Genomic DNA, 24,792 nt, shown 5'->3' with positions numbered 1-24,792 from the left:
AATCAGGTGCTACAAGTTTACTTAATTCCTCAGATGATCAAATATTTATTGATCATTGAGAAGTAATACATAATTTAAGCTCAGCTGGCTACATTCTGTCCCAGTTACGCTTTGTAAAATACCAAATGGTGCACCATCAGAAGTGTCAAAATGCACAGCTGTACTTCAAACAAGAAAAGTCAAAAGCAACAGCTTCTTTTTCCCCTGTAAGGTTACAGGGAATCTGCGGTTCCCTCCTGCTGGAGGAAGTCAGACAATGAGTCTCTTCCATATAGCTGCTGTTGAAGAGAAGTCTGCTCATGCTTACGAAAGATTCTGAAGGGAACAGTAAAAAAAAAGAAAAAAATTCTCCCCCCCCCTCCCCCAAAACTCCTCACCTGTAAAGCTTGATTCGCTTCTTTTATATCTTCTATTTTCAGCTTTGATCTGAAGAATAACATAATGCTCTTTCAAACTTCTGTATTGTCGGTTACAGTCTGACAACTTCAGAAGTTGTAGGTACTTAAAAATTATAAGCAAAGTACTTCGAACTTTTAGTTAGCATTTTATATTACAGCAGCATCCAGGAGATGCAATCAGTATCATGCCTTGCTCTACTAAGCATTAAACAAAGACAAGCTCTCTCTAAAGAGCTTGAATGGCTGTTTAGAATCATTTGAATGGCTGTAAGTTTACTTGGGGTTATGTGGATGACAGAAATTTGCACTGGCAGAGCTCTGTGCAAGTACCTAAAGCTAGCACACAGCACTGGTACAAAACCACAATTTGAACTTCTTGACAAGACCACATTATGTCATAAAGAAACCAGCCTCCCCACAGCCATCCAGTGCCAATCCACTCAGAAATTACTTGATTCATAGTTTATACACTAAGTTATTCTAGGGTATGAAAGTCCACACCAGTCATGGCAAAACTACTTAAAAGACAGTTCATTAAATGAAACTTTAACAACACACAACGACAAAACCTGTGCTCAGAGCTTATTGTTCACTATAGTCTGAAGGGGTTTTGATGAAGCAATCCCCTACATCCTCTACAGGCCTGACAACAATACCCTATGACTATCTTACAGAGAATCTTCATCTCCTCAAAGAAGGGAGTTCATGAACTTGCATTCACTCTCACAAAGAGATAAAAGCACTGTCCTGCTGGAGCCAGAGCTGTTAACTTCTACTTGGGTTCTTCTTTGGAATGCCACAACATGCAAACTAGCCAATTGTTTTCAATGCAAAACAACTAATGCCCCCTGGCCCTTTTAAACTATGATCTTCTGTTCAGAGCACTATAATTTCCCATACATTCACATCTAGCCCACAAGCCAAAAGTAAAAATAAACAGACCTGAACTAACTAGACACAGTTCTTTTTGGCAAGTGCCTAGGCAATATGGTCATATACAGTCAAATTCACATGACCACCATTATTTTTCTTAATTCAAATTTATATGACAAAAATAATAATCATCATGAATAAGGAAATTACTCGCTCAGCTTGGATGCCAGCTCTTGGAGAGCAGCTTCTTGGTCTTGACATATCCTTCGCAGTTGCTTGTTCTTTTCCTGAAGCTTAAGGAACTCCTTAAAGCAAAAAATATAACAGACAAAAAAATACCAATTACTATCAAAACTGTATTTGCCTAATGCCGAGAAAACTGCTACGACACAAAACTGATCTTACTGAGAAAGCCAAGTGAATGAATGATCCATCACACTCCCTATTAAGATTCCCAAATCCAACTCGAACAGCAACAAGTTAGAATTAAACTCTCTTAGACCCCAAGAAATAAAGCATTTTTGCTTTTGCAGTCCTCTCCAAGAAGAAAATAAAAATGATTGATGGTAGAGACCAACAACACTATATAGCCATGTATGTGTACACGAAGTCAGAGAGAAGCTGAAGCGCTTTCTGGCCTATGATAAGACAACAGAAACTTCAACACAACTGAGAAAAGAAAATGAGGACTTAATTTTTTCTCATTCCAAGTACCAAGTCCTAATCTAAGGACTGAATGGAGAGCAAAAAAACGTATCTTTTTTTCTTAGTCTATTTGTGAAAATGCATTAATCTAATCTTTCTTATCTACTAGCAGAAAGTCTTAAAAATATCATGTCTAAGTGCATAATTAACTTTGCAGTCAATTTCTAAATTACTAGTCAAGTTCCACCACATAATTTACTTTTTTAAGATTAATTATTTCTTGGGTCTCTGTTTTCAGATGAGATACAGTTTCCTTTTCCTTCTGAAGATCATCCTCTAGGGTTTGCCGCCACTCTTTTTCTATCTTCAAATCTGTTTCCAGCTGAAGTCTAGAATATAAAAGGAACCAAAAACATCACTGTGCACAAAAGTATAATTTTTAAAAAACAAAAATTAGTTTTCTGGGTGCAATATACTTTTATGATAATAAGCAAATTATCAACTCTTACTTTATCTAACACATAAATAATGTAACAGTAACATATTTTAGACAGTGATGTAATAAACAAACCAAAACTGCCATTTAGAACACACTTTCAAAAAGAGGCGTATTTAAAGGACCAAGAATATGGCATAATTTTGAAGGGCTGATCTTTGTAATAAAACAGCAGGAGATTAACCACCAAATTCGGAAGTATTTTTGAAACATGCATAAGGCAAAGCCCCCTGAACCTTACATAACTTGTTTCTAAAATAAAGCAAACCAACCAACCACACTGCCATTGGTGATGCAGACGATTGCATGTATCTCTGGTGCTCATAAAAGCTATTTAATATTATACCCTTAGATGAGAATCTTCTATTTTAGACTAAGGCTTTTGGCATTTTGAACAGATTTGAAAATAAAGGAGGAACTTAAAATGACTATTTTTAATGAGCTTTTTACATAGCTGAGGGTCAACATAATGAGGTATCTAAATTCTATTACATTAACTGGAGTTCAGTTAAAGGAATTAGGGCTACTCTATCAAAAGATCCACTCTAGCTGGAACTTCACTACCATTTTCATGGGAGTATTGGTGTTTACAATGTTACAGAGAAACCAAAATATGGAAGTACACTGCTCAACCTTCTAGATCTAAATTGTGCCAACAGAATAAAAGAGGAAAGAATCTGAGAGTAGTCATGCAAGGGTTTTTTGATGGAAAATTTGTACTTTTATTAATTTTCCTGTTTTAAAACCAAAACCATTTTTAAAGGTAAGACTTACATTTTGGGACACTACCTCAGCATCTGGGTGGAAAAGATCAGAAGTGAACATGACCTTGAAGTTTCAGAATTGCAGAATTCTAAGGCTGGGGGCTGAACTGTTCTTTTGCCAAAATCTGCAAAGATGACTGTGTAGTAAAGTGAACATTTGTCATGACAATTAAACAGGTTTATTAACATTCAGAATTGTAAGAGAGGCAGGGTGGGCTAATAATTGGATTTGAAATCACTAATTTTTGATCCCAAATCCTTGATGGACCACAGATTTGCACTGTCTTAAATAATTTACTTGTTACCTTTCCGAACAGGGACAACAACTGCCCTTACAGGGAGCTTTTTTACACTATGTATTTATTTAAATCAGTACTAAAGGATTTAATATTAGAAGAACTAGAGGGCTGGCTTTTATATTACTTTTTAACGTTTATGACTAGTGAATTTTTATTTCCTACACAGTGGTAAGCTAAACCACTTCCACCTTATGCATAAGCCTGATTAATTAAGCTAGTCTTACACTTTTTCTAAGTTTGTACTACCATATACTTGTGGGTTTTGTTAGTCAGTGTGTATTACTCCTACACTACATATTTTGCCCCACTTGAGATAATTTTCTCATGTATTAAGTTGGCACTTCAAGACAGAAAATGCTGTTCTTCCCCCTCCTTTCAAGCTGCACATTATTTTACAGGTACCCAAAGGTAGTTTGACTTCCTTGGAGTGGCATACCTTCTTCCACCTTGCCAGTACCTAACATGAAGAACGTTAGTATTTACATTCTGTTCAAAACCATTTATCAAAACCAGTGGGTATGAAGACACAGGACATAATGAAATGTAGAACATTTACTGCTGTATATTTCTACAGACAGAAAAGATGTACTTACAGCTGTTTCTCCTTCTGGGAGAATTCTTTCTGCAGACTTTCAGATTTATTCACATATTCCTGTTTAAGTTTCTCATCCTCAGCCTCAGCATCCATTTGAGCCTTCTCTGCTTGCTGCAATCTGGTGTAATTCAAATCAACTTTGGGTAAAACTGAAGCTAGAACTAGGGTGTAGAGGGTGAAGAAGACAAATAAAAGAAAAAATGGGGAAATAGAAATATTTCTAAATAAAAACAAAGTTTGGGGGAAACTCACAAACTCAAACGAGAAATCCATACAATGCCTATAGAACTAGCTCCTGTTTTTTCATACAGTAAGAGAGAAATCAGTGTAAGTAATCACTGTTTTATTTTATGCTCATGAATAACAGATGCCAAAACATGATGATACATATTTTAGAACTGATGCATATACCTTCTTTGATTACTTTTTTTTGGGGGGAAGCTTTTTTCTTCCCTCCAAATAGACCCTTAAAAGCGCTTGGTTTGTACTAATCACCCATTAAGATAGGGCAGAGCGAGTGTTGTGCAAAAGCAGCTCAAAACAATTCAGGCTAAGACTAAATACAGAGTACTGCAATCAGACAGCAAAAAAACTTAACCAGCCTAATACAACAAGACACACCCTGACAGGTCCCACTACATTAATAGAATTACCTCTACTAAATCACACTGTTCAATTAATTTAATAATTTGTATTAAAAATAACATGTTCTTACACTGGTTAAAATAGCTCCATATTATAGACAAAATAAATAAACCTGATTAATCAAGAAATTGGGGATTGTTTAGGGGGTTTTTTTATTTAATCTTTCCCTTCTGAATTCCAGGGGTTTGCTTCTGCTTCAGCTAGCACTCCCTTGGAATCCATTAGTTCAATGTGGTTCCTCTCTGCTTCGTCAACTCTTCAGCCCAAAAAAGAATGAATGCAATGTAACAAAGTAAAAGTACTAAAATGGAACTTGTGCTATATCATGACTACACTTGTCTTGATGAAAAGGCAGGAGAGTGAAAGAGCGAGTAAAATACCACTTAATGTCCCCACCTACTCCATCGTGTTTAACAAAACTGTTTCAAGGGCCTCTCTGGTGAGTGGTGGGAGAAATCTGTGATACTCTCTCTGTGCTTGATTTCTCACTTCCTGGCAGCTAGCTGAATGTAGAGGAACTCACAGCTCCCATTGTCAGCTAAAAAGAAATTAAGTCAGCAGTATGTCTATATTTGTGCTTCTACTGATGAAGCTGCACCAGCAGGAGTATTATAAAGATGCCAGCACACAAGTGTAAAAAGGCTGGAATTAAACTACCATATAAAGCGTGTACTATTTCATTCAACTATACCAGTTGTTTTAGGAATGTTCCCAGTCACATTTGCAATGGTAGTGCACAGAGGGCCAAAAAATGTATGGAAAGGAAACTACTGGGAAAATGCAGGGCCAATTCACTGGGCAAAAGCAGCTGAATTAAGCTATACAAGACTGTAAAAGCAAAAGTAACTTAAAACTGTCCCTTAATCACAAATTAAACTGCAGTGTCATTTCCATGACAAAGGTAGAAAGGGAGCTTGCTACACAAGAAGCACGCCAGCCAAACCAAACTACAGCATCAACCTCTAGACTTAGCACCAAGGCTAACTGCAACGCTGTACTCCAGACAAATGCCAAGCTGGACCTAGTTTGCAGCAGGATTTGAGAATCAGATGATATTGAGGCAGATAATTGTTTGCATAGATGACCATGAGATGGTTAACACTCCTAGTTCTGCTGTGGTCTACCTGCTGTTCTGGTCTACCTGTTGTTCTATTCAGCGTTTCTGGTTTGTGTTTTCTTGAGGATTGGAGATACTTATGTTTTAGTAGCCAGCCCATGTTAAAGGCTCCTTCTGCTACCCAACCAAGGAATGAGGCAGTATGTAATCATGGAGTAGAAACCCTTTCTGAACTGCTGTGCCCTGCCACAGCTTTTGCAAACACATCCCCTTCTTTCTGAAAGACCCTAAGACTTTTCCCAGTCAACTTCCCTTCCACACTTCAGAGCAAACACTGGGAAGTGCATCAAAGGCAGCCAGCAGCTATAACTGTATTTCTGCAGTGCAGGCAAGTAGAATCTCAAAGCAGAAATAAGCTGTGAAGACTGCCTAATGATGGACGGAGAGAAGGAAAAGCGGTTGGGCAAAACCACAGGTTATGATTACAGTGTAAATATAGCCACAGATGGGCAAGATCCTTAGATGACAAGCAAGTTAGACAAGTTGAGGATCTGGGCCCTAAATGAAAATGCTATTTATTACTAAAACTTCTACTGTAGCTATCATGCTCCAGCTGTTCTAGGCAGGAATCAGAACTACAGAATTTACTAGATCACGCTGCCCTTCCTGCCTAGAGCCAAGTCCAGGCTCCAAACACATTTTAACTCCATGAAAATATTTTACCCCACATCTTTGGCTGTTTTATCCCCAAATCCTGTAATTCCTCCACTGTATATAATGAATATATATGTTGACACCACCCTCTTTTTCTAAATATAGCATTCTGATATAGCACTCAACCCCCTTCCCCCAAACTCCTGTCACTCTTTAAGAAAACAGTGCTAGGTACAAGCAAAGGAAAAACAAAAAAAACAAAACACAACAAGGAGCATGCTTTTGGGATAAATACAGCCTTACAGTGAAAGAAATAAGCAGGGGGGGAAGGGATATATATTATTCAGAAGGGCTAACTTTAAAATCTGTTAGTACCATAAAGAATAGGAAAACCCACTAATCGGAAACAAATGTCATAAAAGCGTACAAAGATAGCTAACCTTTTAAAATAAACTTGGTTTGACAATTAAGAAGTGATTAAATAGCATTAGAAAACTAGCTTACATTTGCTCAATAACAGTGCAGTAGGTTACTTTTTTTTTTTTTTTTGCTAAGAGGGCTAAAGTGAGATTGGAGATGATGTTCTTTCAGAAAACAAAATAGAACCCAGTTACGATCAGCTACAGTGCAGGATTTCTAATAGCACTTTATATTTAAAGTTGTAATTTTAAAATTCTTAAGTTATATTATTATCAGTGATTATTTAAACGCAACAGATCTGGAGGAGCTTTCAGAATGATATGTCTTTGACAAGTTTATACTGGTGCTGAGCTTCATTGCTGGCACATTTGACGAATGACATTGCAATAGTCCTAGTTTGAGTTAACAGATCTTTGTCACTTCATGAATGCAGTGGACAAAAATCAAAGACAGATGAAGACAGCAAAATATTAAAAACAAAAATTGGGATAAAGGATAAAAAGAAAAAGAAAAAAGAGGAAAAAGGATGTCAATAAAAGAATATTCATGTCACTAATTTTTTTTAATACATAGCCATGTTTTTCATAATCAGATTTAAACAAAAAAAAGGACATGTCAAACACCAACATATGACAGGGCTTATGGATATGTTACATTTTACAGTTAAAAAGTTCAATGTTGAATACAGGCCACTACAAATTAAAAGATATGAATCACATTTTAATATTATGTAATACATGCAGTCTAACCATAATATAAATTCATATACTGGAATGTTAGTCTTCCACTTTTCAGCCTTTCAGTGTAAAGAAGTCATTATGTCATTGAAAGTAATGGTACTTCCAAAGCAATGGAGAAAAATTTTAATACCTTCAGCAAATACAGCACTGATCCATGAAGGTATTAAATGTTTATATTAAGCACATGCTTAAGTATGAGCAAGATTAATGCTTTGGTTTCTATTGCATTTCATTCAGGTGGGGATGAGGGGGAAGAGGTAATAACAACACAGACTTTTGAAAACAGCTGAAAGAACAACTTCTGATATCAGCACAAAAACCTAGGACAAGAAGAAAGATGGCAGAGGAAGAAAACTGAAAGATTAAGTTTCTATTTAAAAATAAATTTTTATTTTTTTCTTTAAAAAATACACAACTAAAGCACTAGTTAAAGTTTCAGAAATGTTCTTATTAAATATTCTGGTTGAAAGTTACATTTCAGTGGCAACTGTGCAGGAATGCAGTAAAACATAAGGGGATGGAGACATGAATGAAGAAAAACAAAGATGGGCCTGTACCTTTGTTCTAGTTGTTTCATAGTTGCATTAATTTGATTAGTCTTCTCCTCTAATCGACCAATTATTTCATTCTTTTCCTTCATAGCATCTTCAGAAACCTGTGTTACAAAAAAGTTAAAACTGAAGTAGATATATATTAAACTTTTACCTCACGGGGGGGGAGGGGGGGGAGTTCAGTATCGAAAGGGGAAAATGTTAATATGGCTTCAGATTCAGAATTTTTATACATTCCTATCTAAAACACATAGTTGATAGTACCTAACATTTTATGCCTAAATTCACTACTTATCTTTTCAAGAAATCCATTACAACTGTACCAATAAAGAAATAAGCCACTTAGTCCTGGAAATCACTACGGTTCCCCAACTCTTATCAAACTACCATATACACCTAAAAATGCTTCCAGAATTTTACTAACATGTTTCACAAGTTTGATTGCTTGCAGAGCAGTTACAACTGTGGCTTGAAGATCCAAATAAAAGGTAGAGCATTACACTTGCTGCACAGATCAACACTTATCAATTGGTCCCTAAGCAGCAGAGAGTGAGCATGATTAAACTGTTTCACTCTACCCAGGAAGTGAGTCTGAATGTCATTAAGTGAAATCAGTGTTACCTCCAGCCCCACAAGTACATTTTTAAAAGAAAAACAAAAGCCTTCAGATCCAAACACACTGAAAAACATTGTTGGTTTGTTTTTCCAGTTCTATTTATATTTCGTCTGGTCCAGTTCCGTCACAGCTGCAGGTGCAAAAGTAAGCATCATTTGTTCATCACCTCAATTATCTCTCTACAGCACCCTAAGTTTTTCTTCCTCATTCTGCCACATATTTGATAGGTTTCTTGTGCTGTTTTTTGATAATTTATTCAATAAATAAAATTTATATTCTGCATAAATAAGGTGTTTACAACCCCAGCTATTTTATGCTTCTCTGATTCCCCGGTGTTTGGATATCTGTTAGCTGCATATTGGGCCTCTAAGATCCATATTTTCCAAAAAAAAAAAAAAAAAAAAAAAGCATTGCCTTGTTAACAGGTTAAAAAATGAAAATGAAACCAAACTGTAACTAGCATCTTCCATTTAACACAACTTATTTTCCAAATGCCTTTCTTTACTTCGAAAGTTCAGATGTCCTCTTTAACTCATCATCTGCTTACATTCTCCTGGGGTTTTATACAACACAGGCCAAAAAGTGTTATCACTAGATACACTGTTACTCTCTCTATTCCACATTGCATGTAATTAGGACATGAACTTATTCTCATGTTCTTTTCTTCTATAAACCCACTAACGTTAAGTAACTGCCTTAAGAACTTCTTTGGGTAAAATCACGCTTCCATCAATGCTCAAAAATGACAAGCCGATGTAAGTGGAAAGAAACCAAAAATTAAGGAAACAGCAGTATTTAACCAAACAAAACTGTAATGCATCTCTCTCAGTCCAAAGTCATTTCATCAGTTTAACAGCAGATTATTTCTCTACCTGCAGCTTTTGATACATTTCCATGTTAATTGCTTTAACTTCATCAAGCTGCTGTCGAAGGCCTATGAGGGTATCCTGCTTCTCATGGATGTCCTTCTCCAGCAACTTCATGGCAAGTTCTATCTCATGCTTCATACTAACTTGAACCACTAGCTCATTCTCCATATCCTATAAAACACAAACACAATGCCACACAGAAAATTTAAATAATTATGCAACATTTTATCTCCGTTTTGAAAAAGACAAAAGCTAACTCTAACAGTGCTGCAGCATCACCTATTTCACCACTTCAGAAATTCTGCCCCTCTTTAAAAAGGGACAGAATTTTAAAAGCCATGTTAAAAACCCCTTCTTATTACAGGCAATTAAAAGCAACTGAAGTTGATTAAAGACAGCATCTAAGCTCAGCAAAAGCAAAACTATAAGTATTTATATACAGACTCTTTTCACGCATAATCTATTCTAGAAGTGCTCTGTGATCCTAGAAAAGAACACTTACTTGTCGAAGTTGTGATTCTTCTCGAAGCTGTCTACGTGCTTCATTGTACATTTCATCTAAACCCTGCCTGGAGTGTTTGTATGTCTGAAGTTCTGCTTCAACATCCACTTTAGTTGCCTACAAAGATATAGAGAATCTATCTTTCTTCTTCACAAGTTTAGCAATTAATAGCATGAATTTAACATTTGGGGGAGGGGAGGGTAGAACTTTAAAATACATTCTCCAGGCACAGTACCAACATATAAGATGTTTCTGCTATGTGGTCATCAGTTTTACAATAAGAATTGAGTATATTAACCAAAATAAACATCTGTACTACAGTACAGTCCTCCTTCAGTAAGTCACTCTTAACACACAACTGTTTTGGTACTAAGCAATCAAAGCATCTGCTTAGCCTGTGCTTTTATCAATTATCCTGTGAAGCACATACAAGAAGTTACACAAGTACAAATAACAGCTTTAAAAAAAATAGTTCAGCAATTGTAGACACAACTACTCCAAATGACATTCCATATAATATGACAAGTCAGAATAGACATCTGTCAACTAAAACACACACTACTTTTACAAGGTTTTCAGGTAATACTGCCTTAAACGCTTAGATACAGCTTACAGTCTAATGAAAAAAGGAAGAAGGGAAGAAAATTAGTAAGAATACAAGAAAAGATGCTACTACAAAAATTGCATACAGTTATAAAACAATCTAGTGTCCTATAATTTTGATATATTTATGCCATTATAATTCCAGTTTACTTCAAGTTATGTAAAAACATTTGAATGACAACAAACCACACATTACAACATTAAATGCAGTCAAGCTACCATACCTCTAGATGATGCTGTGTTTTCATTAAAATAAGAGTATTTTCACTCCTTAAATGATGATTTTCTTCCTGGAGTTTAATTATATTGTTTTTGGCTATTGCTAACTGAAAAATTAAGAGAGAGAAAAAAAACAAACAAAAACAAAAACGGAAAAGCAGGGTGACCACTTTTGTGAATGGAAATAAAGAAAAAAAATGTTCTGCTGAACGCAAGACCAAGACATTCTCTGCTCTATTCTCACAGTCTACGAAACTGGGGTTTAATTGTTTTTAAAGAAAACATACAGCTCCTGAGTTTAGTAATAAGCACTTTCATTACAGAATAACAGTGTATTCAAGATACTTGATTATTTTACATCTGGTAAAGAATTGCATCATTATGACTTAAACACCCCCAATTCCTCTTTCCTCAACCTATTTATTCGTTTTTTGTGTTTGTTTTTTTTTCTGTTTAGATTAAAATATACCCTGTTTTGTTGTTTGGTTTGTGGTTTTTTTTATATTTTTATATATCAGATGGAGCAATTTACATAAGAATGGCTCTTCCAAATGAAAACATATTTACAAAAGAGAAAACATTATAACTGAGCCCTACAGGGTATACCTTAATGCCAGAATTATAAGCCCTGATCAAAACAGGTGGATAGTAGGGCTGAGGGCTTGTAAAGCAACCCAAATTTTCTGAGAATTAACACTCAGTAATGTTTTCCCTCTCTCTGGATACATCAATACTCAGAGCAAGCTAGCTATGAACTTCAACAGCTGAATTTAGACATTTTGATTCTCCACTATTTCTCAAGCAGCTTGGATTAAAAAAAAGACTGCACTCTCTCTATAAAGCTGAAAATATTGGAATCTAGTCAAGCATCAAAGATAACCAGAAATATAGGATATAAATACAGAACCAGAGCTAGACAAGTCTAAAAAATTTTATATACGTATATGGTAAAAAAGCAAGAAAATCCTTTGCCTAAAGCTGAGAATTGCAATAGAAATTGTTTGGTGAACTACTTTTTGTCTCTTTGTAGCATCTGGTGTCATCCATTATGGACTAGTCATCTGCACAAAATCAGACTGGCAGCTGGCATTAAGAAAGGCTTTACTTCTGGCTTTGTTCAAAGTGGGAAACTACAACATTCTGCAGAATAAATTTAGTGATGTTGGAGGCTACCCAAGCAAGCTGACTTCAAATCCCTGCAGCTACTGCACCTTTTATTCAAGCCAAACTCAAGGTAGCTGAACAAACGATGCATTATTTTAATCTACATAAGTTCCGTAAACATATTTTGAGAAAAAGCTTTTGAGAATAAATATCATACAATACTAAAAGAAAATAATACCTCTTCAATCAGTTTAGTGTTTGATTTCTCTAGTGAATCAACTCTCGCATGTAGACTGCTAACTGTGCTACTAGAAGAGAAAAAGAAAAAACATTATTCAGAATTGCAACAAAATTCACCCAACCAAGCTCAAAAGCTTTAATGCAAGCTACAATGATTAATGATTAAGTGCTAAAAGGTCTGTTCCCATTATTTGAAGTTTTCCTAAATACACGAAAATTAGTCTCCCTTCTTAACATTTATACATTTCTTTCCAACTTCCAAAGCCACCCGTCACCTAAACTCCTGGTTGGGTGTGACTTTCCATGTATTCTCCCTTTCCTTTACCCTCACAACTACATTGTATCCAACCATTTAATGAGTTGCCTTAAAAGAGAGTTTACAATCTTGGAATAAAGAGTTACAATCTTCTTGGGGGGGTTTCCCACCATCTAACAAACGCATTCTCCACCTTCTCTCCCTCCAAACCCTACGTCTTTTATAAAATCATTTGCTTCTCCACATTTTTTGAGATTTATCCTCAGGCTACCTCTTTCTTGATGCTTCTTGACTTAATTTACAAGTCTCATCAGAATTTTATTCCCTTGTATATCCAGGTCTTCTCCATCACCTGATTGCCGATTCCTGCTGTAACCATATATTTTTAGGCTGCACATCACAAGCAAAAAAAAACCCTATTCTCTAACACTGTTTACTTTTCTATACATTTCTACTCTGGTATTCTTAAGAGTTACCAGTTAGTTAAGAATGGCAAGGTAGAGGAGATTAATGAATTTTAGGATGTGTGGAAAGAAACAGCTAACCTGAAATAGAAGAGAATTGCTGAACCACTGGTTTACAAATAAGTTAATGCATAAACTAGTGTACAAGACACATTCAGCACACAGGGGCTCATGTGAGTAACAGCTATTGCCACACAAACACCACTACTCTTCACTGTGATAGTTCCTTTCAATCTTAACTTTCATTTCCCTTGTATTGGACACACTCAGTTATTCTGCTCAGTGACTGACACAATTTCAAATCAGAATATCTTTACCCCAACAGCAGACATATAGCAACTAATGATCAAGATTAGGAACATTAAAAATATTATTATATCTCAAAAAGAGATCAAGAAGATCAGCTATACTACAGGGCCTACAGAAGTTCTTTGTGGATATGGCATTTCATTTTGGTTGGGCCTTTTTAGCTCCTCCCACTGTTTAATTTTGTACAATACTCCTCAGAGACTTACAACCACTGTTCCTCTATTTGTACAGTAACAAACAGTGGTGAACTAGGTTTGATCCATCCAGCAAAGTAAGAGGAAAAGGCTGCTTTCCTGAGAACTTTCTACAGGAACCACAACCTACAGTGCGGAAGTAGTTTCCAGCAGGCAATGAACTCAGTTTTGGTCCTAGGCATTAAAGCTACAAACAAAAATAATATGAAAGGCAAAGAAACAAAAACATGTTTTCATCCAGAACACACAATAACACTTTTTGAAAACTATTAAATAGAATGCAGTTAAAATCCAGATGAAGCTTTTAATTCCTGTTACGTTACGAATCATAAGGACCTTGATGAGTTAGACCTGCTGGTTTTTGTTTCCTTAAAGAATTAAGATTCTGACGTTATAAAACAAAAGCATAAAACCAGAATTTGTGAGTCTCTCCAGAACAGTGTATCCTTTCCAACTCCATTACATCCACAATTTAAACATGAAAAATTTGCACCTCTTTCCCTAAAGTTCTCCCACAGAGCAGTGCGATAAAAGGAATTAGAGGTGTTTTACCTCTAAGCCTAGCCTGACATGCATACTTCAAAGTAATACTTACTTCAATTGTCTGTTTAGTTCTTCAACGTAATTCTTTTGGTCCAAAATTGAAGCAATCTGTACATTCCTAAAGCAAGCGCATAATAAAATTAGCTTTAACAAAATGATATAGTGAACTATAATGTACATGTATGCACTGAAAATACATATCTCATGCAAACGTCCACCTTAATTGCGCTTTTTAAAAAGAAAGGAAGCAAATTCATCTCACAATCATGACAGCAGTAACTGACATATGACATTACTGAGAGAAAAAAACACTCCAATGCTTTAACTACAAACAATTTCTCTACACGGAACATAAGAACACATAGTCTCCGAAGAAAAAGGATGTTCATTTACTCAGCCATAATTCTGGGGTTTTTTTAAACATTGACTAAATCTCAAGGTGGGGGCTTAAAGGTTAGCAGGTTCCTTTTCACTGACACCTTGCAATCCTCCAGTACTGTCTGTGAGGTAAAGGAAGCAGGTGATGCTGCTGAGGCTTGCTTCAGAGTACAAGTATTTTTCCAGCTAACTAGTAATACAGAGCCATGTAGCATGCCATTTTTCTCAAGACAGTGAGATCAGAATACTTCATCTTTGGGAACCCGACTTATTTCTACAAAGAACAGGGCACCAGCCAAGAAAACACCTGTTAACATGCAAAATCTGAGGTATTTGGTGAGGACATACCTTTCCTTACCTCCAATGTCATCATCACTCTTTAAATACACAGAGAAATCAATCACCCCAACCTAGGGTAAAGCAAACACACAGTTTTATACCATACAATTAACTGCTGTTAATTAATAAAACCTGAGTTACATCAGCCTTTTTAAGATTGGTCCAGTTTCCACCAGAAGCTCAAAAAACTGAACTATAACATTTTAAACAATTTTTTTTTTAAGTATAGCCTCACAGAGTTGTTAAGAATTATGTTCCCTTTGAGCAAAATTAACAATGTGCTGTATACCAAATCCCAAAGAAAAGATCATTTCTTACCTCTGACTGAGCTTAGCCAAGAATTCACATGAAGACTTCCATTTGGGGAATTATCAGAAACTACTGAACCCCATCTCTGACTGAGTAGAACTGTGATAAATCATCTGTAGTGTTTCATATTATTTCCTACCACAGCACATCTCCCAAACTGATCTTTCTCCCATGTTTATTTTTTTCTATTTTCCTTATCAAATAATACAACCTCTCCACACTTGCTGATTCCCAAGTATACCAACCCAACTGCAGTCTTCTTTTTTTAAAACCTTGCTAAATCTGAATCTAATTAATTTCTTTTCTGTTTAACTGTAATTTAATCATGTAAAAAAACATTACCATAAGTTCTGCTTCCAATTCTGTTCACAGAAGTATTTAAAAATGTCTGCTTTGCCAAAACCCTTCCTTTTTGGTCTCTAGCTGGCTCTTAACAAAAGTATTTCAATTTCTCCGATTTACTGCTTCCTTCTTGAACTTCTGCTTCTGAATACAAGTAACTTGCTCAGTCTAACATTGCCTTTGTTTATACGATGCTCTGCTCTCTTCTGTCAGCTTCCTATTATGATCTTCTACCTGTTCTTTCGCTACCTTTTCTAAAAAGTGTCTTCTCCAAGAGCTTTTTAAAAATCAATAAGCAAAATATTTCAATAGAGAGAGTATTATCTCTGTAGAAGTTACTTTGTTTTAATTCTCCATGAGTGCATTTTCACCATTTCATACGTTTCACCACTGAATAGCATTCTTCCGGCACACCAAAACTATGCTGCTGGATGTGACTTCCATCATCCTTCAGAAGTTTATCTTTCTGCCCAATACAACTTGTTGCTTCTGGCTTCACTGAGTGCCTTATTTATGTTACTCTTCAAACAGAATTACTCTAAAGTCTCATTTGGACAGCCACCACCACCTTCTCAAACCAACTTTTATCTTCCTTCATTCATCAAAACCAAGTGACCTAGATAAAAAAATATTGCTGGCTACCCCTTTGTTATGATTATTTCTAACACACACATATAACTCTCAATACTAAGAAAAGCACATTTCAGTTTTACATCTTCTGGTATGCAAGATAAGTGCCTAAAACTTTAGCTAGTAACTAGAATGAATAGTCGAAAACAACCCTATGATTCAACAGCACATACACTAGATTAGCCATAACTTTTCTTGTGCTGTAGAAATTGCCTTTTCAGCAAATATATGTTGAAATACAGTAATAATCACTTAAACTATTACATTTTTTCCACAAAGCTGGAAAAAACCCAATGAGGACTGAACACAGCCTACACTCATTTACAAATACCCGTGCATCTGCCTTTAAAAATAATCTGTCAAGCTTTTCATGGAAAAGATCAGAGTTCAAAGTCAACGCACTTTACACATGAGGAAGAATTCTAAGCCTTGTTTTCCAGATTGAAAGCAGTCACCCACTTACAAGGTCTTCTATTACACTACACAAAGCAAGTTTTTGTTTCAGGTCCCTGAAACATTCTTATTACACCCCCTTTATCATCTGATTAAATATCCATACTTATGATCCAGAACAGGAACAAATGAACTGCATGGGATAGATAAACTGATCGCGGAACTATACTTCTCCCACAGAGGAATAGTATGAGTTATGCAACTAAAATGGAAAGCACTCCGCACTGCTACTATTGTATCCATTTGACAACAGAGCATAAAATATCTGCCTTGCACTCTGACAATTATCACCATCTAAAGGTCTGACCCAACTGATACCAAAGTTAATGCAACAGCCCGCAGAGATACAGGAGCTGGATCATACCCCAAACAGTCACTAGTAAGATTTCTAGCAAGTCACAACTCCATAGTAACAAAATTTACTGTACATAATCTTATGGATTGCATGTTTATTACTTTATCTGTATTGACTTACCTGTGAATCTAGGTCTTCTCCCTTCACACACAGGTTAGCATCTATTACATTCAACCCAACTAACAGCCCAACAATAACTGCTCCTTCTTCCTCCATCATTAGTGCATGATACTCATAAAATTCACTGTTAATGAAGAAAATTGCATCTTATCAGACATTCAGTATATTTAATTGCAATAAATTAATAAGTGACATCTACAACCGAATTATTTCTCTTACTTAAGCCTTACTGCAACATCCTTAAAGATGAACTGCGTCTGCCCATGCTGTCACCTATTAAACATTTAAAAATTGGAAGTGCACAGTTTGTCTCAGAGGCTATTAAAAACACCTGAAATGTGTAGATACTACATTACAGAAATGTGAGCCACAAGCTGCTGGAGGCCTGGGAAACTTGGGGGCAAGACTTATTTTGTCATAAAAACCCCAGAACAAAACAAAACAAAAAAAGGCTTTTCCCTATACACTTGCTATTAGTCACTTTTGAAAAGGATACTGCAACAGATGGAAGTTTGGCCACACTAAGACAATTCTTATATTGTTAACAAATACTACAGAATGGTAAAAAATGTACCGTGTGTGAAAAAAGATTTGGACTTTAATGAACATGTGCTTGAAATTAAAGAAGCCAAGTAAGAGATAAAATGGGTAAGAGAAGAGAAAGGGCTGAAATACTAAAAAGTTTCTAGAAGAAAAACACTTCTCTGAGCAACATAATACCATCATTTACTTCCTCCTCCTTGCCTTTTTTAAATAACATTTTAGACTCTGTGAAACAAACCATGCTTTCAATGGAAAAGTCCATAGCTGCTGAACACCAGCGTTATCCTGAGATACGAGCACTATCTAGGCATGCAAAGAAAGTCTTAAAAATACATTTAGGTTATAGGACTGAAATTAAGATGACAAAGTTTTTTTCCCTTTGTGCTTCAACTACACAATCAGACAGAAGTTACACTAGAAGAGAACAATGCCAATTTTAGAACTGTGAAACAAAATTTCAAGGCAATAGTCCTTCATGCAATGGTAGCTGAGTAGGAAAACATGCAGGCAGGGGTGAATTCACCTCCTCTCCAGAGGCTTCCAACCCATATTCTGCATGGCAGACTAATGCAACAGGAGCCCTTCCTCATTATCCCACCTACACAAAGGGAAGGAAACATCCCTTCAACCATCAGCTGGTCTTCAGTCTTGATGAAGCAGTGTTGTTTGGTCCCTCTGCCCTGAGGACTGGAAGAAATCAGCCCATAGGCCAGCTATTACACCTTGCTACACTAAGGATACATTAAAAAGTAGTAAATAGAATTTAAATTTTTTTCATAAATGATTAAAAATAAATTACAGCCAAAATCCACTTAATTGCTTACCTGAGAAGATCTCTCTGAATGATCAAACAGCGAAGATAGTCAGCCATTTTCTTCTGCATTAGTGCTAACCGTAACCAGGCCCGGGCACGGCCCAGTGGTGTTCTGGAAAAAACGGCATGAAGACAAACAGTCCCAAATCAACAATATATCAATTAATTCACTGCCTTAAACATATGTCTACTGGTAGAGCTATTGGTATTTCTGAAAGGGTACTTTAAACCGTTAGTTGAGAAATGCAGTCTGGGAAGTCATAATGTTTTAGCTTTGGGAATACATCAGAAAAATTTTTATAACTGAGCCGGGCTTGTGAAAAGATGCTGGAAAGAAAATAACAGAGAAAACACAAGAACCTGACAGTAAAATTAACTGCTTTGCTCAGACAGTGAAAACATGCAACTTTCTACACACTGCTGTATTTCAATGTGCTTTGTTCTCACACAGTACATGGCTAGCATTGCTGCTAAGTACCTTCTTCTTAACCTGACAGTGCTGCAACGATAATCTTGGAAGTCCTGTTTCTAGCTGAAGTAAAATATCTGCAACAGTTCAGATTCCCTTCTGCAACTTCCTTATAGTTTTCAGAGAACTTGTGAGAAAAGTAATCAAATGTCCATTACATCCTGTCACACAAACCTTCCTAATCCTATTCTCTGGATCTACACAACATGTACTGAATTTTAGCTTTAACTCAGTTCTTTACGAATTCAAGGTATCTAAGATTCAATTCAAAAAAGACAAAAATGTATGTAACTGACAAGCAATATCCAACAAATTATACAGGGACCTTTAGATCCTTCTCTTCTAGTGCTTACATGCTTCAAAGTGGTAATCATGTTAAATGAAACACCACCACAACAAACAACAAAACCTAAACACATGCTGTATGAGGAGATGAGGAATATAACACACTTTGTAAAAGACATCATTTAACTTATCCTGATACAAGAGTAAATAATGTGCTTTAGATAAGGTCTAAGCTATAAATTATAACCCTTATACTGCCATATACCAATGGCAATGTAACCGAACCCTTCTGGAATTCAATGTATAAAGCTAAATACAAGAGAAGAGTGCAGTGGAATGGGAGGAGATTGTAGTTCACAGCACAAATTTAGATTTGAGGAAAACCCTACACACCAGAATCTGAAAAGCTGCCTAATACTTTCTTCTTCCATGTGTTACCTTTTGTTTTTATAGTCTTTGCTGACTAGACTCAATAGTTTGGCGTGGTTATAGACTGTTAGATACCTACAACAGTTATAGGCTGTTCAATACATAACCTGTTCCTTTTTGCACTGTTTTTGTTGACCTTTGAGAAAACTTCTCCCAGGAACATTAGGAAAGAACATAAAAATACTACCTTGTTTAGCTGTTTTGTGCAGAACATGAAAAACTAGCAGGATTAATCTGCTTTCTCTCAGTATCATTTCAAAATGCTTGTTTAAAAGCTTGATTAATGCCAAATGGAAACGTGAGACATGTGCAGATTCTCAATCAGGTCCTTTATTTTCTTCCTGTAATTTTACCAATACTACTTACTTAAGGCCAGGCAAGTCTCTGACACTTGCTGCTATTTCCTCAGCTTCTGGATATAATTTCTCCACAAGTTCCAGAGGACCCCAGATGGTTTTATTGTAACTTAGAAAGGATTTTCTTACTAGGAAAAGAAAAATTAAGTAACTGAATTAATTAAAATTATTGGAGTAGCTTCCTTCACAATAGCTGGTGTGAGAGAAGGGTTAACTGCTGAGCTTAGACTTCAACTGATAACTGTGATGCTGGTCAGTTCACCGGTATTCAAAGCCATCTTCTGAATTACATCCTTATGAACATAAAATTGCTGTGCTAGAACAAAATAGTATAAAAGGGATGACTAGCTAAAAATATAAGCTACATACATAGATACATGTAGTTGTGGAAATTCCAGGACCACTTGCAACAAACAGTATACGAAAGAAAAACATGGAAATGTACGTTGTAAAATATTAATAACGACACTATCAATTATAAAAGGTAGCAATTTTCTCCACTTCTTAAAGCAGCATAACACGCTTCAATTTTATCTTATTCACAAAATAAAGGAAGAAAAATGGCATAGCTGGGATGAGAAATATGCAGCTAGAGCGATTACCACACCTTTAAGACCATGCTTCAGGCAGTGTTCCATGACAACAAAGAACTGCTGCAAAGGTGGGTAGTCAGAATCCAGAGTTCGGCCAAAGCTCAAAGCTGATTCAATGAGTCCTTTGATACTCAATTTAGCCATGTTCAATAAATTTGCTCTTTCTACAGCTGTAGGATCCTTTACAGCTAAGACAATAAAAGAAAAAAAAAAAAAGGGTTATGGTTTAAATTTCAGAAGAGACATAAAGTAATAAAATGGTTCATGGCCACCTTGTTCAAAGATAAACTTACCTTAATGTAGATAAACTCAAATATTTCATAAGTGCTATAAACCATCATGTTACAGAAAAGCATCCACTCCAACAAACACCCTTACAGATCTTACATAGTTTTAACAGATGAATGAAAAAACAAGGCCAGAAATGTCAGCTCTCAAATACATCTCAGTACAACTCAGAAGCAGTCAGTAACTGCAAATTAAAACAGGCATCAATTTTGCACTCAAAAGCTCTGCTGCCTAACAGCAATCGGTGCCCTTACCATGATGTCAAAGCAACATTCCTATTAAGGTATCTATTAAGTATTATTATTATTGTTATTAAGGTATCTATTAAGGTATCCTATTAAGTATCTATTTAGTGTATTATAGTGTACCTACAGAAACAGACATCATATTTTTTATATATAAGCACTTTCCACTGTAGTCTTTATTTCACAGTGACATGAACACATTTTCCTTCTAAGGCTGTACATAGTCTCAGCCAGCAAACTAGGAGCAGTTTCAGGAAAACATTACATATTACATGCTGAAATATGAGTTTCTCATATAGCTACATATAATGTATGTTAAGATATTAAGACACAGATGTAAAAATATCTATACATATTTGTGTCTGAGAAAAAATGTGAGCCTCTTCCAGTACAAATTTGAGTATTGATGTATGACCTTATCTCTGCACATCAGAGAGCATAAAGAGTAAAAAACCCTTATCATTATAATAGACATACTTTCTTAGTTCCTCAAACAGCAATTAAATTACCCATCTCATTTCTTGCATACCACAGCTTTATGCAATTAGGTATTAAATATTAGAATCTTAGAAAATTACTTTCTGATTTTCTGTACTGAAGTATCAAATTACCCTATTACCACAGAACATAGCCTATCACAATTTTCTAGGAAAAACCATAATGACTGAGATAATGTAGGCAAGATAACCTGACCACTGCTTGGGTCAGACTGGGTATCAGTCGGCAAGCAGTGAGCAGTTGTATTCTCTTCCCTTGTTATTCCCCTTATCACTATTATTATTATTATTGGTGGTAGCAGTAGTGGTTTGTGTTATACCTTAGTTACCGGACTGTTCTTATCTCAACCCATGGAATTACATTCTTTTGATTCTCCTCCCCACCCCTCCGGGAGCTGGGGGGAGGCAGAAAAGAGAAGTGAGCGAGCAGCTGCCTAGTTCTGAGTTGCTGGCTGTGCTTGAACCATGACACTTTAAAAACTATTATAGTCTCCCAATTTACCAGTACTTCAACCAAAAACACCCCCAAACAAACCATTAGAAGTCGTTAGAAGACATAGCAGACAATTAGCAACCATGGGCTGGCAAAAATTTACCCAGTCAGCAATCACACCTGGCTAGTTAGCCTCTTGACTTTCTGCTCACTCACCCACCAGGACCTGAACAAACCCTACCAAGGGCAGCCCCAGTTACCCCTGTCTGGAACAGACAGAGGCTTGGAACAACTGGAACATTTCTGTTGTTAAAGCTCATGTCAGCCTTCCTGCCTTTTTATTTGGTCTGCTATTGGCAGTACTAAATACAAGTGTTATTTCAGGAAAAGCCTTGCTCAAAACAGACTTCAGGTAGGTAGCTCTCCCTCAGTCTGTTTTCATAATTCAGTTTGTTTCCCCAAAGGCATCTTACAAATTCCTTTTTCAGATGACCTCATTTTGACTTTTGGAGCTGACACACTTCCATGCCTACTATCGTTTTAAGTATCAGCCCTTTTGCCTGGTCTGAAGCAGAAACACATTTTAAGTCTGTTTTAAAGCTTACTCTACCTATGTATAGCTTTTTCCTTCACCTACTTCTTAAAAAAAAACCATTAAAATTTAAAATTTCAGATAACATTTTCTAGTAACTGCTTCTTAAGCATTGCACAGGGTAGACTATACACACATGGAGCAAAATAAGCTCCTTAAGGGCTCTAAAGGGCCCTTCTCACCCCAAAGCACCAACCCACGAAACGGACTATTTGAAGGTGGTATTGATGTCACCTGTCTCACTAGGGACTGACTAGCAAGGCTTGAAGAGGCAATATTCCTTTTCCAGTCTTGATAACCAGCCAAACCCTTGCTACAAACAGTATTTGTGCAAAAAAAAACACAAGCAGAAAAACCAACCCAAACCTGCAGTCGCTACAGCTACAGGTCTCCCTCTGTCACTCAACAGCTAGCAGAAAACAAGTAGTTTCCTCCACTAACGCGTCCCCGCGGGCATAACCCCCTTACAGCCTGCCCCCGGCACATCACCAGGTCTGCAAGAGCGCCCACACCTGCCACTGACAGGGGGGAGAGAGAGCCGACAGCGCTCGGGCCCGTACCGGCTGACGTACTGCAGGGCCGGAGGCCGCCCCCGCCGCCAAGCCCTGAGGCCGCGGGCCGTCCCCAGCCCCAGTTCCCGCTGCAAAAGCCATTTTCTGCCTGTGCGGGCACCGCCGCAGCGCAGCTCATAGCCGCTACCTCTGACGTGTGAGGGACGCCTGCTGCTGTAGGTCCCTTTCTCCCCGTCCGCTGGCCGCGGCATCCCCGCCCCAGCCCGGCCCCACTCACCCATGGCTGGAGAAGAGGAGCCGTCCCCTCAGCCGCTCCCTTCCCGCCGTTGCGTGAGCCGGGCCCCGCCCCCTCCTCTCTCGCCCAACGGCGCCCCCGCCGGCGGGAGGACCTGTCCGGCGGCCGCGGTCCTTCCACAGCCGGAGTTCAGCGACAGGGCTACAGGTACTGCAGTGTTCGTAGAGCCTGAGCATGGTGGCAGCAAGCTGACCACCCTGGAGAGCTGTATTTTCAGAAACAGAGGGCCAGGAGTGCCAGGGGGCCCAGCCTAGGCACATGAAGCCTTTCATGCAAGAAAAGCACAACCTCGAGCCCTTGCTACCTCTCTCATGACTAAGCTTCAACCTGTAATATCTATTGCAGATAATAATTCTGATACACATTTTCCAGTGCTAGAAAACTAATACTATTACTCCAGACAAACACTTGTGTTCAGAATCTCAAGTAGCGTGGTGAGAATCAGAGTTAATCTTCTAAAACCACAGGTATTACAACTTTTTCATTTGTTATTTTAAACCCCTCCAAAAAACAAATCTCAGAAAACCCAAAACCACTGTAACCCCAGAGGATGAGGGTGTTTTAACACCAAGGAGTTGCATCATATAAAGATGGCATATCGGTTTATGTTTACTGCACCCTAAGCACTATGATTTGGTTTGCCTAATAATTAATTTAAATCATGCTCTTTCCTCTTCCCTTCTTAGGAAAAGCTAATGAACAAGCTGTAGAACACAAAGATATGCTTTCCCTTACCCAAAACAGCACAGGAAAGAAGGATATCCACCCCTTGGCCTGCAAGGAAGGACAAGGGCAACATAGGTATAGAACATGGTAACAAGACCACTTGTTACATCGATGATTCCTACCTCTTAAAAGAAAATAGGAACCTATACACTTAAACATTAAACAGTTGTAGTAGTCGGGCTCTGATTCTACAAGTCTGGCGTGAAACAGCTTGCCTTTCTTTGTTTAGGAATCCCAGCGACACATAACTCTGAGTTAAGATCACTGCAGTTCACTTTCAGGTAGTCATGTGAGGAACAGGAATTTAGACTTGGTCTTATGGATCCCTTCCAACTTGAAATATTCTATAATGCACTAAGTCAATGGTCAATCTGTGTCTGCATTTTTTTCTGCTAGTATCAACAGCTGTTTATGCATAAAGCTGTTGTAAAGGCAAATGGGAAAAGTGATGCTTTTTACAAGATAATCCTTTGATACATGTGCATTAGAATGCAAGAGTGTTTTAGTGTATCACATCTCAATTTTGTTTGAGGGTACTAGATCAAAATATTTAAACTGTACATCCCTGCTCAATCTAATTTTTACCATGCAACAAGAAGAAATGATGCATTTTAGAAGTAGATAAGGAAATACGGGACTGGTTTGTTCCTGCGTCTGATGCAAATATGTAGGGGGAGGGCAATACCTCAGATTTATTTATTAAAGTTTTAATAGCATGCACATCATTTTCTGG

General features: G+C 37.1%; 1 protein-coding gene across 4 annotated transcripts in view; it reads right to left on the bottom strand.

The window, feature by feature from the left end:
• RUFY2 (RUN and FYVE domain containing 2) overlaps nucleotides 1–23,429 on the bottom strand; it is a 34,325-nt gene extending 10,896 nt beyond the window's left edge. The window contains exons 1-16 of one of the 4 annotated variants that reach the window (XM_061373996.1): nucleotides 23,316–23,429; nucleotides 20,486–20,659; nucleotides 19,889–20,006; nucleotides 18,350–18,451; nucleotides 16,983–17,106; nucleotides 14,783–14,844; nucleotides 14,109–14,174; nucleotides 12,289–12,358; nucleotides 10,952–11,053; nucleotides 10,125–10,241; nucleotides 9,626–9,793; nucleotides 8,144–8,241; nucleotides 4,069–4,188; nucleotides 2,176–2,305; nucleotides 1,482–1,576; nucleotides 378–426 (exon numbers count right to left, since the gene is read on the bottom strand). In XM_061373996.1, coding sequence (XP_061229980.1) covers nucleotides 378–426; nucleotides 1,482–1,576; nucleotides 2,176–2,305; nucleotides 4,069–4,188; nucleotides 8,144–8,241; nucleotides 9,626–9,793; nucleotides 10,125–10,241; nucleotides 10,952–11,053; nucleotides 12,289–12,358; nucleotides 14,109–14,174; nucleotides 14,783–14,844; nucleotides 16,983–17,106; nucleotides 18,350–18,451; nucleotides 19,889–20,006; nucleotides 20,486–20,659; nucleotides 23,316–23,319 — 1,599 coding nt within the window. In that variant the 5' untranslated portion in view covers nucleotides 23,320–23,429. Of the gene's footprint in view, nucleotides 1–377; nucleotides 427–1,481; nucleotides 1,577–2,175; nucleotides 2,306–4,068; nucleotides 4,189–5,848; nucleotides 7,266–8,143; nucleotides 8,242–9,625; nucleotides 9,794–10,124; nucleotides 10,242–10,951; nucleotides 11,054–12,288; nucleotides 12,359–14,108; nucleotides 14,175–14,782; nucleotides 14,845–16,982; nucleotides 17,107–18,349; nucleotides 18,452–19,888; nucleotides 20,007–20,485; nucleotides 20,660–23,086; nucleotides 23,235–23,315 lie in introns of those variants that run through there. The other 3 variants (XM_061373995.1, XR_009728535.1, XM_061373997.1) reach the window with 3 other exon arrangements.
• Between the last annotated feature and the right edge of the window lie 1,363 nt (nucleotides 23,430–24,792).

Source organism: Neopsephotus bourkii, unplaced genomic scaffold, assembly GCF_033783945.1.
Source record: "Neopsephotus bourkii isolate Nb327-2 ecotype Australia unplaced genomic scaffold, CSIRO-AGI_Nbou_v1 NB_1634, whole genome shotgun sequence".
Taxonomy (NCBI): Eukaryota; Metazoa; Chordata; class Aves; order Psittaciformes; family Psittacidae; genus Neopsephotus; species Neopsephotus bourkii.
Note: the sequence above shows the minus strand (reverse complement) of the source record. Positions and strands in the feature narration are given on the sequence as shown.